The sequence below is a fragment of the Pituophis catenifer genome, unplaced genomic scaffold (genome assembly GCF_029215685.1).
Source record: "Pituophis catenifer annectens isolate HBS135680 unplaced genomic scaffold, rPitCat1.0.hap2 SCAF_2, whole genome shotgun sequence".
Lineage (NCBI taxonomy): Eukaryota > Metazoa > Chordata > Lepidosauria > Squamata > Colubridae > Pituophis > Pituophis catenifer.
The window spans coordinates 180,246,048-180,262,221 of NW_027256882.1; the positions used below are offsets into that span (position 1 = coordinate 180,246,048).

Sequence of the window (16,174 nt, forward strand, 5' to 3'; positions counted from 1 at the left end):
ATTGCCAAGAGGTATTGTGATTTATTTTACATCAAGGAGGATCCGAAATGAAATTTTACAAGCCTTCTATAAAAATAAACTTCAATTGGCAGGACAAGAGGTTTTAGTACTGAAAGAAATCCCCCCAAAAATGTTGAGAACAGAAAGGAGTTTGCTTTTTTGGTGGATGAACTTAGAAATCGACAGATACAGTTTAGATGGGATGTTCCAGCTGGACTGTTGGTGAATTACTTGGGAGAAAGGCATTGCCTTAACACAATTTGGAAGGTAAAAGATTTTTATACTAATGTATTAAAGGCTGGATGCCCATCATCCCCAGAAATGAGGAGAAGAAAAGAAGAGCTGGCAATACAGGGACAGAAGCAAAGTAAACAGCCACAAGTTGAAGGAGAGATTTCGCTTATTGAAGAAGATTTATTGCAACTTTTTGGTACTGTTCCACCTTTGGAAGTAGCAGAAAAAAGAGAAGAACCAAAAGATCAAAGAGAGACCCGAGCTGCAGCTAAACAAAGAGAACAAGATTTAAAGATACAGCAAACCCAAATGAAAGTTCAAGAAGCTACAAAAACAGAAGCAGTGGGAGGAGCAAGGCCGAAGAGAAAGGTGCAGGAGGATCTTCAGCTGGCACTCCAGAAGCTTCAAGGTGCCAAGAATGGCAACTAAACTTTTGATCTGGAATGTCAATGGTTTAAATTCACCGCAAAAGAGGAAAAAAATATTTCACTATTTGAAACAGTTTAAAAACGATGTAATTTGTCTACAAGAATCACATATTAGAGTGACAGACCAAAAATATTTGATAAATTCAAGATTGGGAACACATTTTGTTGCATCTGCTCCAGAGAAGAAAAATGGTATAGTTATATACCTAAAGACAGATTTAACAGCTAAACTAATTGAGGCAGATGTTCAAGGAAGATACATTGCAATTGAATTCCTAATAGAAGGGAAGAAAACACTCTTAATTGGAGTATATGCTCCCAACCAACAGCAAGAAAAATTTTATAAGCTTTTGCACACTAAAATAATACAATGGGATTATAAATCGTGTATATTAATGGATGATTGGAATGGAGTACTGGATACTCAAAAGGACAAAAAAGGATTACTTCAAAATACCCAAAATCATGCTAGATTACCTAAATCTTTTTTTGATATGATGGATGATATGGAGCTGAGAGATATCTGGCGAGAATGAAATGTTGAAGAAAAGGATTTTACTTTTTTTTCTGATAGACACCAATCTTTTTGTAGGATTGATTTTATACTAATCACTAATGATTTTTTTTCCTAGGGTGAAGGAGACGAAGATATGTTCAAGAACTTTAACTGATCATAGCCCAGTGTGGATGGAATTAGAGCAGGAAAAGGGAGCTAGAAGGTCTTGGAGGATAAATGAAAATTTGTTTAGATATGAGGAAAATGTGAAAGAATGTAAAAAAATAAATGAAAGAATTTTTTGTTATGAATATGCACAAGGGTACACCTATGGAAATGGTTTGGGATGCAAGTAAAGCATATATGAGAGGAATTTTAATACATTTGAATAATAAATATAGACATAGACAAGAAAAGAAACGGAGGGACTTAGAAGAGGAAATAAAAAAGAAAGAGCAGGCACTTATATTGAATCCAACAGATAAGAAAATAAAGGAAACAATAAATTTGTTGCGAGGGCAGTTCAGTATGTTGATGGCAGACCAAGTGGCAACTAATTTACAATATGCTAAACATAATACTTTCTGTAATGCGAATAAACCAGGTAGATGGTTAGCTTATTTGTTAAGGAAAAAACAAAAGCTACGTAACATAGAAAAAATAGAATACAAAGGTAAAGGGGTATATCAACAAAATATGATTAAAAAAGCTTTTTTAGAATTTTATACGAAGTTATATGCTAGTGATACAATTCAAGGTAAAGACATAGATAGATATTTACAGGAGGAGAATATTCCTGTAGTTACACCAGAGCAAAGGGAAGGATTGAACCAACCAATAACTTCAGAGGAAATTATTTTAGCAATTAAACAGTTAAAAGGGGGCAAAGCTCCAGGCACAGATGGACTGACAGCTGTTTATTATATAAATTTGCAGTTAGAAATGGTGGAACTGCTTAAGGAATTATTTAGCAAGATTCAAGCTGGAGGAGATGTACCCCCATCCTGGAGAATAGCTTTTATTTCATTGATCCCAAAGGAGGACCAAGATCATAGTCAACCCAAAAATTATAGGCCAATATCGCTTTTAAATACTGATTATAAGATTTTTGCTAAAATATTAGCAAATAGGTTAATGATAGTTATGCAACAAATGATTCATAATGATCAATCTGGATTTATAAGTGGGAGACAAATGAAATGTAATGTAAGACAAATTGTAAACTTATTGGAATATTTGGAAAGAAACAACCAAGTCCCTGCAGCGCTTATTTTTTTGGATGTGGAGAAGGCACTTGATAGATTGAATTGGCAATTTTTATTGAAAATTATAGAAAAGATGCAGTTTGGAGAGTATTTTACACAATCTATTAGGGCAATATACCAGAGACAAACAGCACAAATAATAATTAATGGTGGTTTAACAGAAACTTTTAAAATTGAAAAAGGAACAAGACAGGGATGCCCTTTATCACCATTATTGTTTATTTTAACTATGGAACTTTTATTGAATAAAATATGAGGGTCAAATAAAATAAAGGGAATTAAAATTAGACATCATGATTATAGATTAAGAGCATTCGCAGATGACTTGGTTGTTACTTTAACTCAACCAGTACAATCAATTACAGGTTTAATGGATATAATTAGCCAATATGGACAAATGTCTGGATTTAAAATAAACAAACAAAAAACAAAGATAATAACTAAAAATATGACAGTAAAACAAAAAAAAAGATTTAGAAAGATTAACAGGATTTGAAATAGTAAAAAAGGTTAAATATTTAGGGGTATATATTACAGCTTCAAATGTAAAATTATATAAAAATAATTATGAATTGTTATGGCAAAAAATACAGAAAGAGATGGAGAATTGGGGAAAATTACAATTATCTTTGTTGGGAAGAATAGCAGCAATAAAAATGAATGTTTTACCCAGGTTTTTATTTTTGTTCCAAATGATACCAATACTCAAGAAAGATGAAAATTTGAGGGAATGGCAGAAGGGTATTAATAATTTTGTTTGGGCAGGGAGAAGACCGAGAATAAAGTTAAAAATAATGCAAGATATACGTGAAAGAGGAAGTCTTAAAATGCCTAGTTTAAGATTATACTATGAAGCAGCTGTCCTATCAATAATTAATGACTGGATTAATTCAACAGAAGAAAGAATATTGAACACTGAAGGATATGATTTGTTATATGGTTGGCATGCTTATTTATTATATGATAAGAAGGTGGATAAGACCTTTAAAAGCCATATATTAAGGAATGCCTTATTACGAGTTTGGAAAAAGTATCAATATAAGTTAAATTATAAAATACCTATATGGGCAATACCCAGACATGCGATAGAGAATATAAGTGTAGAACAAAAGCAAGAGGTGATTACCTATAAAGAGCTTCTTAAAATGGAAGGGGGTATATTGCAGTTAAAGTCTTTAAATGCATTAAAAGAGGAAAGGATAATTCAAACTTGGTTTCAGTATGGACAGCTGCAACCTAGATGGAAAGAAGATCAGAGAATTGGTATCATACAGAACGAGGAAAATTTGGTAAAACAAATTAGAGATCAAGGCCAAATGCATATAAAAAGATTATATAATATATTGATAGAAATAGATTCAGAAACGGAATTAGTTAAGGATTGTATGATAAAATGGGCACAAAATATTCAGGAACCAATAATGATGGAAACTTGGGAAAAAATATGGGTTAGAAATGTGAAATTTACGCAAGCACAAAATTTAAGAGAAACTTTTTATAAAATGTTCTATAGATGGCATTTAGATCCTAAAAAGTTAGCTTGTATGTATCCGAATTTGAAATCTAAGTGTTGGAGATGTGATTGTGATGATGCCACTTAATATCATATATGGTGGACTTGTAAAAAAGTTAAAGCATTTTGGATTAAAATATGGTGGATTATTCAAAATATTCTTAAAAAGAAGATAAAGTTTACTCCACAGTTGTTTTTGTTGGGTATAATCACAGATTGTACGGTTATAGAGACTAAATTGATCTTAAATTTAATAACTGCAGCTAGACTTTTGGTGGCGCAATATTGGAAGAAGGAAGATCTGCCTACTATTGAAGAATGGACATTAAAAATAGCAAATTTAGCAGAAATGGTGAAAATTTCAGCTTATTTGAAAGATCATTCACAAGAAAGATATATATCGGAATGAAGATGGATTGATTATATTCAAAACAAATATCGGACTAAAAAGTATCAAATAGCTTATGAATGAAAAGAAAAATTAAGAGTACTTATATTTAGTTAGGTAAAAGGGGAGTTAAAGTGTGAAGGGGGGGATAGGAATCCAGAGATAGTTAGCTTAGTTTAGTATATGATTGTTAATTGTTATATCTTGTATTTTGTTCTGGGAAGTTCGGAGGGATGTTGGGGGGTAAGGAAGGGAGGGGGTAGGGGGAAATATTTGTAAAAAATTTTTTTTGTAAAACTCTTTAATAAAAAAAAAAAGAATCATTTAAAATTCACCATTCCCACAGATGACACAAACACATTCCCTACTAAATCTGTTCCTGCACCAGCAAATCATTGTGATACATGAAAGGAAACACCGAAGAGGGGTACACACAGAACACACATACACATACATCATATGTTTGTTTATGTTTTGTTTGTTTTATTAAATTTATATACCACCCTACTCCCGAAGGACTCAGGGCGATGAACAGGCACAAAATAAAATACATAAATACAAAAGTTAGAAACATAATTAAAACCAAATTAAATAATTTAGCCCAAGACAATTAAAAAATCCCAATAATTTAAAACAAATTAAAATTCCAATTTAAAAATTTAAAAGAAAGGGGAGAAAATTAGGCCAGGCCGGCTTGCTGGAATAGGAGGGTCTTTAGAGCATGGCGGAAAGTGCGCAGATCCGGGATCCTCCGTATCTCCAGGGGGAGCTCGTTCCAGATAGTGGGTGCCCCCACAGAGAAGGCCCTCCCCCTGGAGGCCGCTAGTTGACACTGCTTGGCTGACGGCACCCGGAGGAGCCCCGTTCTATGAGAGCGTACCGGCCGGTAGGAGGCTGTTTGTGATAGTAGGCGGTCTCATAAATAACCAAGTCCTAAGCCATGAAGCGCTCTAAAGGTGGTGACCAAAACCTTGAAGCGCACCCGGAAGACAACCGGGAGCCAGTGCAGGTCGCGCAGGAGAGGTGTCACACGGGAGCACCATGTTGCTCCCATAACCACCCGCGCAGCCGCACTCTGCGCCAGTTGGAGCCTCCAGGTGCTCCTCAAGGGGAGCCCCATGTAGAGAGCGTTACAATAGTCCAGGCGGGAGGTGACAAGGGCATGAGTGACTGTGTGTAGGGAGTCCCGATCCAGAAAGGGACGCAACTGGCGAATCAGGCGAACCTGATGAAAAATCCTCCCGGTCACGGCCGTCAAGTGCTCTTCTAAAGACAGCCGTGAATCCAGGAGGACACCCAAGTTGCGAATCCTCTCCGTGGGGGCCAGCGATTCGCCCCCAATAGTCAGCGATGGCGTCAACTGACTATATCGGGACGTCGGAGACCATAGCCACTCGGTCTTGGATGGGTTGAGCCTGAGCCTGTTCCTCCCCATCCAGATCCGTAGGGCCTCCAGACATTGGGAAATCACTTCAAGGGCATCATTGGGGTGGTCCGGGGTGGAGATGTACAGCTGGGTATCATCAGCGTACTGGTGGTACTTCACCCTGAAACCACGGATGATCTCACCCAGCGGCTTTACATAAATGTTGAACAAAAGGGGCGAGAGGACTGACCCTTGTGGCACCCCACATATGAGGGGCCTCGGGGTCGACCTCTGCCCCCCCTGCCAACACAGACTGCAACCCGTCGGAGAGAAAGGAGTACAGTGCCCCCCACCCCTAACTCTTCCAACCGGTGCAGCATGATACCATGGTCGATGGTATCAAAAGCCACTGAGAGATCTAATAGGACCAGGACGGAGGAGCAACCCCTGTCCCGAGCCCTCCAGAGATCATCAACCAATGCGACCAATGCCGTTTCTGTGCTGTACCCGGGCCTGAAGCCCAACTGGAACGGATCCAGATACGTCGTTTCATCCAGGTACTGGGGGAGCTGTCGCGCAACCACACTCTCAACAACCTTCACCACAAAACGAAGGTTGGAGACCGGACAATAATTAGCCAACACTTCCGGGTCCAGGGAAAGCTTCTTGAGGAGAGGCCTCACCACCGCCTCTTTCAAGGCGGCGGGGAAGTCACTCTCACCCAACGAAGCATTTATAATCCCCTGGAGCCAGCCTCGCATCATCTCCCGGGAAGCCAGCACTAACCAGGAGGGACACAGGTCTAATAAACAAGTGGTCGCGTTCAGTCTACCCAGAATCCTGAACATGTCCTCAGGGGTCACAGGATCAAACTCATCCCAGATAACATTCTCAAGACCTGCCCCAGTCCCTCCCCCTGAGACTACCCAGTCGGAGTCCAAATCTTCCCGGATCTGAGTGATTTTGTCATACAGATACTGAACAAAATCCTCGGCTCTACCCTCCAAGGGGTCCTCCCACGCTTCCTGGTGGAGCAGGGAGCGGGTCACCCTAAACAGGGCGGCCAGGCGGTTATCTGATGACGCAATAAGAGCAGCAAAATAACTACATTTCGCTGCTTTTATCACCACTAGGTAATTCCTAATATGAGATCTTACCAGTGTCTGGTCCGATTCAGAAAGTCTGGCCCTCCAACTGCTCTCTAGGCATCTTTTCTGGCGCTTCAACTCCCTCAGCTCCTCAGTGAACCAAGGAGCCAAATGAGATCGGCGCCGGGTCAGAGGCCGCAAAGGCATGACCCGATCCAGAGCTCCAGCAGCTGCCCTATCCCAGGCGGCCACTAGGTCTCCAGTCGAGGCGTGTGTCAGAGCCTCAGGAAATGGCCCAAGCTCCATCTGGAACCTGTCAGGTTCCATCAGGCACCTGGGGCGGAACCATCTCACTGGCTCCGCCTCCCTGTGGCGGGGTGCAGCAGTTTGAAGGTCGAGACGAAGGAGAGAGTGATCTGACCATGACAAGGGCTCGGTAACTATATCCCCTATCTCAAGATCACTCAACCACTGTCCAGAGACAAAAACCAGATCCAGCGTGTTTCCCCCCATGTGGGTAGGGCCATGAATTAACTGGGTCAGGTCCATGGCTGTCATAGAAGCCATGAACTCCCGAGCCACTTCAGACGCCTCACCCACGGACGGCAAGTTGAAGTCCCCCATGACCATAAACCTAGGGGTATCAACTGCCACCACGGCGATGATGTTGAGTAGCTCGGGCAGGGCTGCTGCCACGTGGCAGGGGGCCAGGTACGTGATCAACAAACCCATCTGAACCCCATGACCCCATTTCACAAGGAGGGATTCACAGCTGGCCATCTGAGGAACAGTGGCCTCCCTCGGTCTCAGACCTTCTTTAATGATAACCGCTATCCCCCCCTACCCTGCAACCTCGGCCGATGGAATGCGCGGAAACCTGGTGGGCACATTTCAACGAGAGGGACCCCCCCTCTTGGCCCAACCAGGTTTCCGTAATACCTGCCAGGTCCGCTCCCCCCTCCTGGACAAGATCACAAATGAGGGGGGCTTTATTTACTACAGACCTGGCATTGCACAGCATCAGCCGAAGGCCAGGGCCCTGAGGATCTGCGCAACCTGGAGAATGAGTGGAGCTTTGGGGGCCGGAGCACGCCACCACTCGAAGACAGCGGGCGCGCGCTCCCCTAACATGATATGGCCCCCTGCTTCGGCCATATCTACCCTTCCCACCCACAATACTGATAGTAAAAGCTTTATCTGGATGAGCTTTAATCCCCCTCTCAACCCCGGGCACCCCACCCTCCATACCGCGCTTCACAGCCATACCCGGCCCTCCCCTTAGTGGGTTAACCCCCATACCCATAATCCTACTGCTAATCCAACCCTCCCTCCCCGGAACCCCTTAAAAATTAGTTAAAACTTTACATAAAAAAACCCTCAACCCCCTCTTCACGGCATGCCACCTCTCTGGGTTCCAAAACCCTTCATCGAGGTAGGCCTTTGATAACGTAGAAGGTCAGGCTTGCGAGAGGGGGGAGTCTCGCAAGGCAAAGAGCTGAGCCGGTGAATACATATCATGCAATTCATCCTTCCCTTCATCATGATAGAAAATAGGACTATGTGAATAATTCAGTATGTATGCAAATAAGACCACCCAAATACCTGAGCCCCATAAGTGCACTTCTCAATAGAAAACACAAATGGAGCAGAGATGATGATCTAAACCAGTGTTTCTTAAAGTGTGATCTGAGGAAGGGTTCTTTAAAAACCCTCACAGGGGCTCACAATATCATTTTATTTGCCAGGCAGTAAAGGTATTTGCACACATTTAAAATAATGTTACTCTTTTCATTATTATGCTATTTTTTCATGAAAAATATTCTATTGGTTAATATGTGATGGATTAAATATTATTGTTTTTATATTATTCAGTAAATAAATATTCTACAAATGCACGAATTTCAATTTTTAATATGGTAAAGATGGGTAAATATAGCCCGTAGGAGTAAAAGCTCTTTGGGGGCCCTCCATAATGTTCAAAAGTGGGAAGGGGTCCTGACAACAAAAATTTTAAGCAACTCTGATCCAAAGAGGCTTAGCCAAATGTGCCCACCATTGCCTCCATCACTGGCACTTTTTTATTAGTCAGAAAATGATGTGGCTTAGATTTGAAAGTACATAAAGTTTGCCCATCAAAGAATTGATAGCAACACAAGTCATGCACATTTCCTAATTTCTAAACCCACACTCTTGTCACAGTCTCAAAACTTACTTCAATTTCATCATCAGCGTAGTTGTACAGAACAGCTCGAATCTCCACCTGCTCATTCTTCACTACTGAATACGGTACTCGAAGATCAATGAAGAAGTCTTTCATGGCTGTTATTTCATAAGGTTCAGCCACACAGATCCCTGCAAGTAAGGCCAATGGCAAAGCCCCCCCCCAAAAAAACCGTTAATTCTACTTCAATTCTTAGGTGCTTTTCACACCTGCCAACTGTCTATCAATTGTAATTCTTTACCTTTGGTGGGTGTAATGCTCACAGCCAGCACCTCCCAGGTTGTGATGGAATCCTTCAGATGAAAAGACACTGTTGTGCTTGAAATCCTAGGGAAAAAACTAAGGGTGTTACATCATTCCTGTGCAGAGCTATTTGTTCTGTCCCTGTCCCACACACGCACACAAACAGACAGCCGGGGGTTAAATAAACTGGCAGACAACCAATTCTTCCAATAAGACGCTTGGCAGCAACCCAGTAGCTGCTTGCCAAGAACTTTACTCAATAAACAAAATACCCACAGTCAAGAATTGTCCAGTTCATAAAATAAATCCAAGGCCGATAATGTTGTTTCCAAAGATGCAATGTGACTCGATAGTAGTTAGTTTTGTCCATCACAGAGTCTGAATGGCCACCTCACCCCCTTTTATACCCTGTGGGGTGTGGTCCAGTGACTCAGCCTAATCTCTGGCACGCCTTTTCTTCTGTTGCGTACGCTTATTTCTGCGACGCTGCCGAGGATCCAGCCAAGACTCATTACCCTCATCACTGTCCACCTGTGGCTGCGTCGACGTGCTTGGCCCGGCCCTATCTCTTGCCCTTCGGCGGACACTGAAGGCATTGCCAGAGAGGAGAGTCCTGGAGAGGGAGGCCTTGCCAACTCCTCTCCTTCACTCTCGGAGTTCTCTCCTGCCGATGATACAGGCTCAGGTAACGGAGCCACAACACTATTACAGTGTGCATTTGGAAGCTAATACCAGGTAGAAAATTCCTAGAGCTATCAATCATACAGGCACTTTGTTCCAAAATATCTCAGAATCAGTGGGAAACATAAATGAGTTGCAAATTGAAGTTGTCATCAATTACTTTCCTCATTAAATTCTATGTTTGTGACAGTGGGGTTTCATAATAAAATACTCATTTATTTTGAAGGGGAAATAGATAGGAAATAGATATAACAATGCAATTTGCTTGCTGCTGGATCATCAACTACCTATTCATAACTTTGAAATCAACTTCAAGGTGACTCACTGTCACATTTCCTTTATCTACATTTCTTTCAAGGTTCTACTGACAGCTTCCAAAGTTGCCCTGTGATGGGAGATGATGCAAAACAAACTGGTCTAGTCCAGTGGTGGGATTCAATTTTTTTAACAACAGGTTCTGTGGGCGTGGTTTAGTTGGGGGTGTGGCTTGGCAATCATGTGACTGTGTGGGTGTGGCTAGCTGGTCACGTGACTGTGTAGGCGTGGCTAGCTCATCATGTGACCGGGTGGGCATGGCTATGTGCATAGGGACTACTCAGAGGGCTGAAAAAAGTCATTTCTGACTGGGCCTCGCACTTTTGACTGGTCCTCACACTTATGACCATCCTCACATTTATGCCCGTGCAGCTTTCTTAACAACCATGTCACTCATTTCACAACTGCTTCTCTTCACCATGGTGACAAGATAGGGCAAAAACGTAAAATGTGAGGACAGTCGTAAGTTCGAGGACTGGTCAAAAGTGCGAGGACCAGTCAAAAATAACTTTTTCAGCCCTCTGAGTAGTCCATATGCACAAAAAGACTACCCAGAGGGCTGAAAAAAGTGATTTCTGACAGGTCCTCGCACTTTTGACCGGTCTTCGCACTTATGACTGGTCATCATTTATGCCCATTGTAGCATTCTTAACAACCATGTCACTCATTTCACAACTGCTTCTCTTCACCATGGTGACAAGATAGGGCAAAAACGTAAAATGTGAGGACAGTCGTAAATTCGAGGACTGGTCAAAAGTGCGAGGACCAGTCAGAAATAACTTTTTCAGCCCTCTGAGTAGTCCATATGCATAAAAGGATACAGCAATAGAGAGTGATGAAGGAAGGGAAGGGAAATTAGAGTAGGAGGGAGGGTAAGAGAGGGAGGAAGAGAGGAGGAGAAGGAGAAAGGAAGAGGAAGTAGGGAGGAGAAGAAGAGGGGGAGGAAGAGCAAGTAAGAAGGAAAGAAAAGAAAAGAGAGAGGTGGTAGGTTTGAGGAGAAAGATTGCTGTACAATAAAAAAGATGAAAGGGAAGAAAGCCAACCCCAAACAAACATAAAGATATTAAGATAAAGAATGAATTGCTAAACTTTAAAGAATAAAAGAGAACAAATATGAATAAATAACAATAATTAGAAACACACATACAAACATACAATGTATTTTCTTTGAACAGAGTATTTGGCCGGTTCACAAATTTAAACAGTGTTTAGTCATTTCAATTAAATTTACAATTTCTATATTTCCTTTTTGCCATATTTATTCCTCATCTATTTTTGTAAAAAACCAATATTACCCTTCATCCTCATCTCTAATCTTAATCAAATTCAATTTTTCCCTTCTATTCTATATTATTTTATTTTATTTTTTATTTTAAATTTATATATATACCGCCCTTCTCCCTGAGGACTCAGGGCGGTGTACAGCCGGAATTAAAAAACATAAAATACAAATATTAAAAAACAATTAAAATATATATAAATTTGGCCCAAAATTAAAAATACAAACCAATTAAAACATTTAAAATTTCTTCTTAAGCCAGCCCGGCTTGCTGGAAAAAGTGGGTTTTAAGGGCACGGCGGAAGGCACTAAGGTCTTGGATTCTCCATATCTCTGGGGGCAACTGATTCCAGAGGGTAGGTGCCCCCACAGAGAAGGCCCTCCCCTCTGTGGGAGCGCACGGGACAATGGGAGGTCGTCGGTAGCAGCAGGCGGTCTCGAAGATAGCTAGGCCCGATGCCATGGAGTGCTTTAAAGGTGATAACCAGCACCTTGAAGCGCACCCGGAAGACCACTGGGAGCCAGTGCAGCTCGCGCAGGAGCGGTGTTACATGGGAGCGCCATGCTGCTCCCATCACTACCCACGCTGCTGCATTCTGGACCAGTTGGAGCCTCCGGGTGCTCTTCAAGGGGAGCCCCATGTAGAGAGCGTTGCAGTAGTCAAGGCGAGAGGTGACGAGGGCATGAGTGACTGTGCACAGGGAATCCCGATCAAGAAAGGACCGCAACTGGTGAATCAGGCGAACCTGACAAAAGGTCCCCCTGGTTACAGCTGTCAGATGTTCCTCCAAGGACAGCTGCATATCCAGGAGGACTCCCAGATTGCGAGCCCCTTCTGTGGGGGCCAACGACTCGCCCCCAATAGTCAGTGATGGAGTCAACTGACTATATCGGGATGCCGGGAGCCACAGCCACTCAGTCTTGGAAGGGTTGAGCTTGAGCCTGTTCCTCCCCATCCAGATCCGCACAGCCTCCAGGCACTGGGACATCACTTCAAGGGCATCATTGGGGTGGCCTGGGGTGGAGATGTACAGCTGGGTGTCATCAGCGTACTGGTGGTATCTCACCCCGAAGCCACGGATGATCTCGCCCAGCGGCTTTACATAAATGTTGAACAGAAGGGGCGAGAGGACCGATCCCTGCGGCACTCCACAGATGAGAGGCCTTGAGGTCGACCTCTGGCCCCCTGTATTACCCCCTATTATACCCCTTCCCATTGTCATCTATTTTTATATCCATCCTCACATTGGTTAATTATGTATTATTAGTTGTTTAATATAAATTCAACATTTTAATATAAATCAATTAGTTATATAACTACCTTTTTTGTATATTAATCAACATGAACATGAATATTCCAATTATTTCCATGCAATCCAATTTCTTACAAATCAATTAATTATATTTACCAATAATAATAAACCAAATAATTTCCCCCATATATTCCTCCAAACCACAACTTAACCATTTCTGCTTTCAGAAATATACAATTAATAGTATCTCAATTATTACAATTCCCTAGTTAAATAGAGCTTTTTTTCTTTTGTGTTTTAAAATCCTGAACTCTCCTCTTTTTCCCTAAATTTCCCATTGTTTGCACCTACCTTTTTTGGTGAGGAAAAAGAAAAGAATTCTGCCTGCCTAATTTTCCAACCTTGCAGCAACAGCAAAGCAGTTTCAGTTTCGTGTTTCAGCAGAGCTAAGGGAAAAAAAATCTGCTCCAGGACTCTTTGCAAGGAAGCAGAAGAGCCCTGAGCAAAACAGCTGAGATAAATCAGCTGAGAGCCGGGAGGCCGATAGAATCAAGGGGCTAATTAGCCTATGCTGAAGCTCCGTGGGCCAATAAAATTTCAAAAAAACACCGAACTATTTGTTAAATTGCTGGCTCCCCCACCCCTCGCCCACCACTATTTATTGGCAATAAATAGTGGTGCGGAGGGGCGGGGCAAGCCAGCAATTTAACAAACGGTTCGGCTGCACCACTGGCTCTAGGGCGGCCCTTTGAAGCCCCGCGGCAAGAATTTGAAGTTTTTTTTCCTCTAGTCATCAGCTGGGACTCCGGAGGCAGCAATAGATTGGGAGTGGGTGGGGTAAGCGAACGCCCGGCAATCCAACAGATCAGAGAGTGAGGGTGAGTGAAGGTGGAAGCTGCTTCCTCCATCCTGCTCTCTTGCATCCGGAGCTGGTGGGGAACCACGTGGCAGCCCACGTGGATCCCAGGCAGCGGATGTCAGGCTAGGGAAGGGGTGGGCAATTGTGGCTCTTTTACAACCTGTGGCCTTCAACTCCCAGAATTCCTGAGACAGCCAAGCTGTATCAGGAATTCTGGAAGTTGAAGTCCACAGGTTGTAAAAGAGCCACAATTGCCTACCCCTGGCTACGGTAAGCTGGCGCCACGCGGGTGGGAGGCGGGGCGGGGCGAGGGGCGGGCGAGCCAGCAATTTAACAAAGGGTTCGGTGTGCTGCGGGGCCAATAAATTACAAAAAAACACCGAACCGTTTGTTAAATTGCTGCCTCGCTCGTCCCATTTATTGGGAATAAATAGTAGTGCGGAGGGGCGGGGCAAGGGGCGGGGCGAGCCAGCAGTTTAATAAAGGGTTCGGCCAAACCCCCTAGAACCCCCAGAATCCCACCACTGGTCTAGTCCAAGTGGCAAGAGCTGAAAAGCAGCTTTCTCCACAACTACCATTTCTTGGTCCTTCTACTGTGCTCCATATAGTAGAACCCAAGAGGAAAGATGCATTATTGCTGCTAATGGGGTCCTTCAGTGTGAAGTGGTGTGAGAAGGGGAAAACAGCATATGCCAATGTATATCTCTATTTGGTTGAAACTACTGTTGTTTTTCCCAGTCGACCTACGGTAGGTCCTTTGATCCTGGCTGATAACTCTGGATCAACTTGGCTAAGATTCATGTATCAGAATTCATGACTTTTCAGAGAATGATGCAAATTTAAGCAGGATGTATGAAGCCTTAAACAACCAATTATGGATGCAGAAAGACAATTACATTTGTCAGTCCTCCCTAAAGATGGTTTTTTAAAACAGCCAGTTTTCATTTTTTAAAACCAGCAAGATATTAAAACTAAATAGTCATCTTTAAATTTAGAACAGCCTAAACCTTAGCACATTTTAGACATTTCCCCCAGGTATTCCTGTAAGAAAGTTTGGTAAATCCCTTATTTTTAAAGACTTTGTCCTCGTGGCAAAGAGGCAATTGAAAATACAATCCATATATTGATACACTGCTGATTTTAGAAAAACACATGACCATGCCTTAAATTTCCTTATAAGCTAAATTTCTGGGTAAGTCAGATTTATTTTAGGGACAATATTGTAAAATTTTGTTTTATTGTTTGTAAAACACACTGTAATCAATCATATTGATTATTTAATTAGTGTTGCATATTTTTTATGTTGTAAGTTTTAATGTCTACCTTTTTAAAATGGAATTCTGTTCATTGACCATAATAAAGAACAGACTGACTGACAAGTCACTTCCATAGAAATGAACAAAAGCTTTTCTCTTTTAATGGAGGTCAAAAATAAACCCCAAGTTTCACTCAGGACATTTACTGATTGATTCCTCTTGGAAGAGACACTGCCCCATTCCTGTATAAATTTTGCAATCATTAAATTTACATTTCAACTGAAAAGTGGGCTAATATAAACAGCAGAACTCCAGTACCCTTTACTGTTAGGACGTTTGGGCAGTTCCTCAGTTTGCCACAACCAACTCTCAGGAAAATTGGACCTTGTGGTGATATCCTCATCTTTTGTGAAGCCACCTTCATTATCATCTGGAAAATAGAAGGCAAATTAGTATAATGTATTATTTCTTTAACTACACTTAGTTAATTTGTTAATTAAGTATTTGATAAATTGAGTGGAGTTGGTGACCATGAACGGACATGTCCTACAAAGGTCCTGAATAACCTGCTGCTGCTGCAGGCTGTCTTTGACTCCCAGTTGAGAGATTGACCAGTCAAGGAGTTCAGCCGTTAAACAGTTAAGCTCCAGTGAAACCATCCCCCACCATGCTCCATGCCCAAGTGAGAACTGAGGATGCCACATGCCCAAGGGATTTAAAAAAAAAATGCTACAGCCTCCAGTTGAAGAGCACATCTTGATGCACAAAAATTAAAGCAAAAAGTTACTCAGCTGAGTGCAACAAAGCAAGAAGTTACTTGGGTTAGTGCAGCTGGGACATGTGGTTTCCAGATTTTATTTTAGTTCTTTATTTCCTTTTAAACATGTGAAGAACTGGATTTACTTTTCTATTTCTTTTTTCATTAACTCCAAACTTAAGAAAGAACAAAAAAAAAAAGTCAGATTTCTTTTTGCAAAGTTAAGGCTGCACATTTTTGTAGAATTACTTATTACAGGAAAATTTTTAAAATTATCCCTCCCCCAAAAAAGATAATTTTTGCCTATATATAATGGTATTATAAACAGTGTTGTTGAATTAACTGTGCCACAAGAGAAAAACTACAAAATTTTGTTTTACAAAGATTATGGTTGCCTTGAATTTACTGGAAGCATTTGCACTGGGGAACTATTAGAGGATTGGAAAAGAGCTGATATGGTTCCCATCTTCAAAAAAGAAAAAAAAAAGAAAAAAAACAAAACTACAGACCAATCAGACTAACATCAATACCT

At 41.7% G+C, this 16,174-nt stretch overlaps 1 protein-coding gene across 1 annotated transcript in view; it reads right to left on the reverse strand.

Annotated features, from left to right (window-relative positions):
- Positions 1-16,174, reverse strand: part of LOC139312977 (ophiophagus venom factor) — a 117,662-nt gene that overhangs the window by 67,786 nt on the left and 33,702 nt on the right. The window contains exons 18-20 of the mRNA XM_070938223.1: positions 15,204-15,315; positions 9,241-9,326; positions 8,991-9,130 (exon numbers count right to left, since the gene is read on the reverse strand). Of these exons, the coding sequence (XP_070794324.1) occupies positions 8,991-9,130; positions 9,241-9,326; positions 15,204-15,315 (338 nt within the window). The remainder of the gene's footprint in view (positions 1-8,990; positions 9,131-9,240; positions 9,327-15,203; positions 15,316-16,174) is intronic.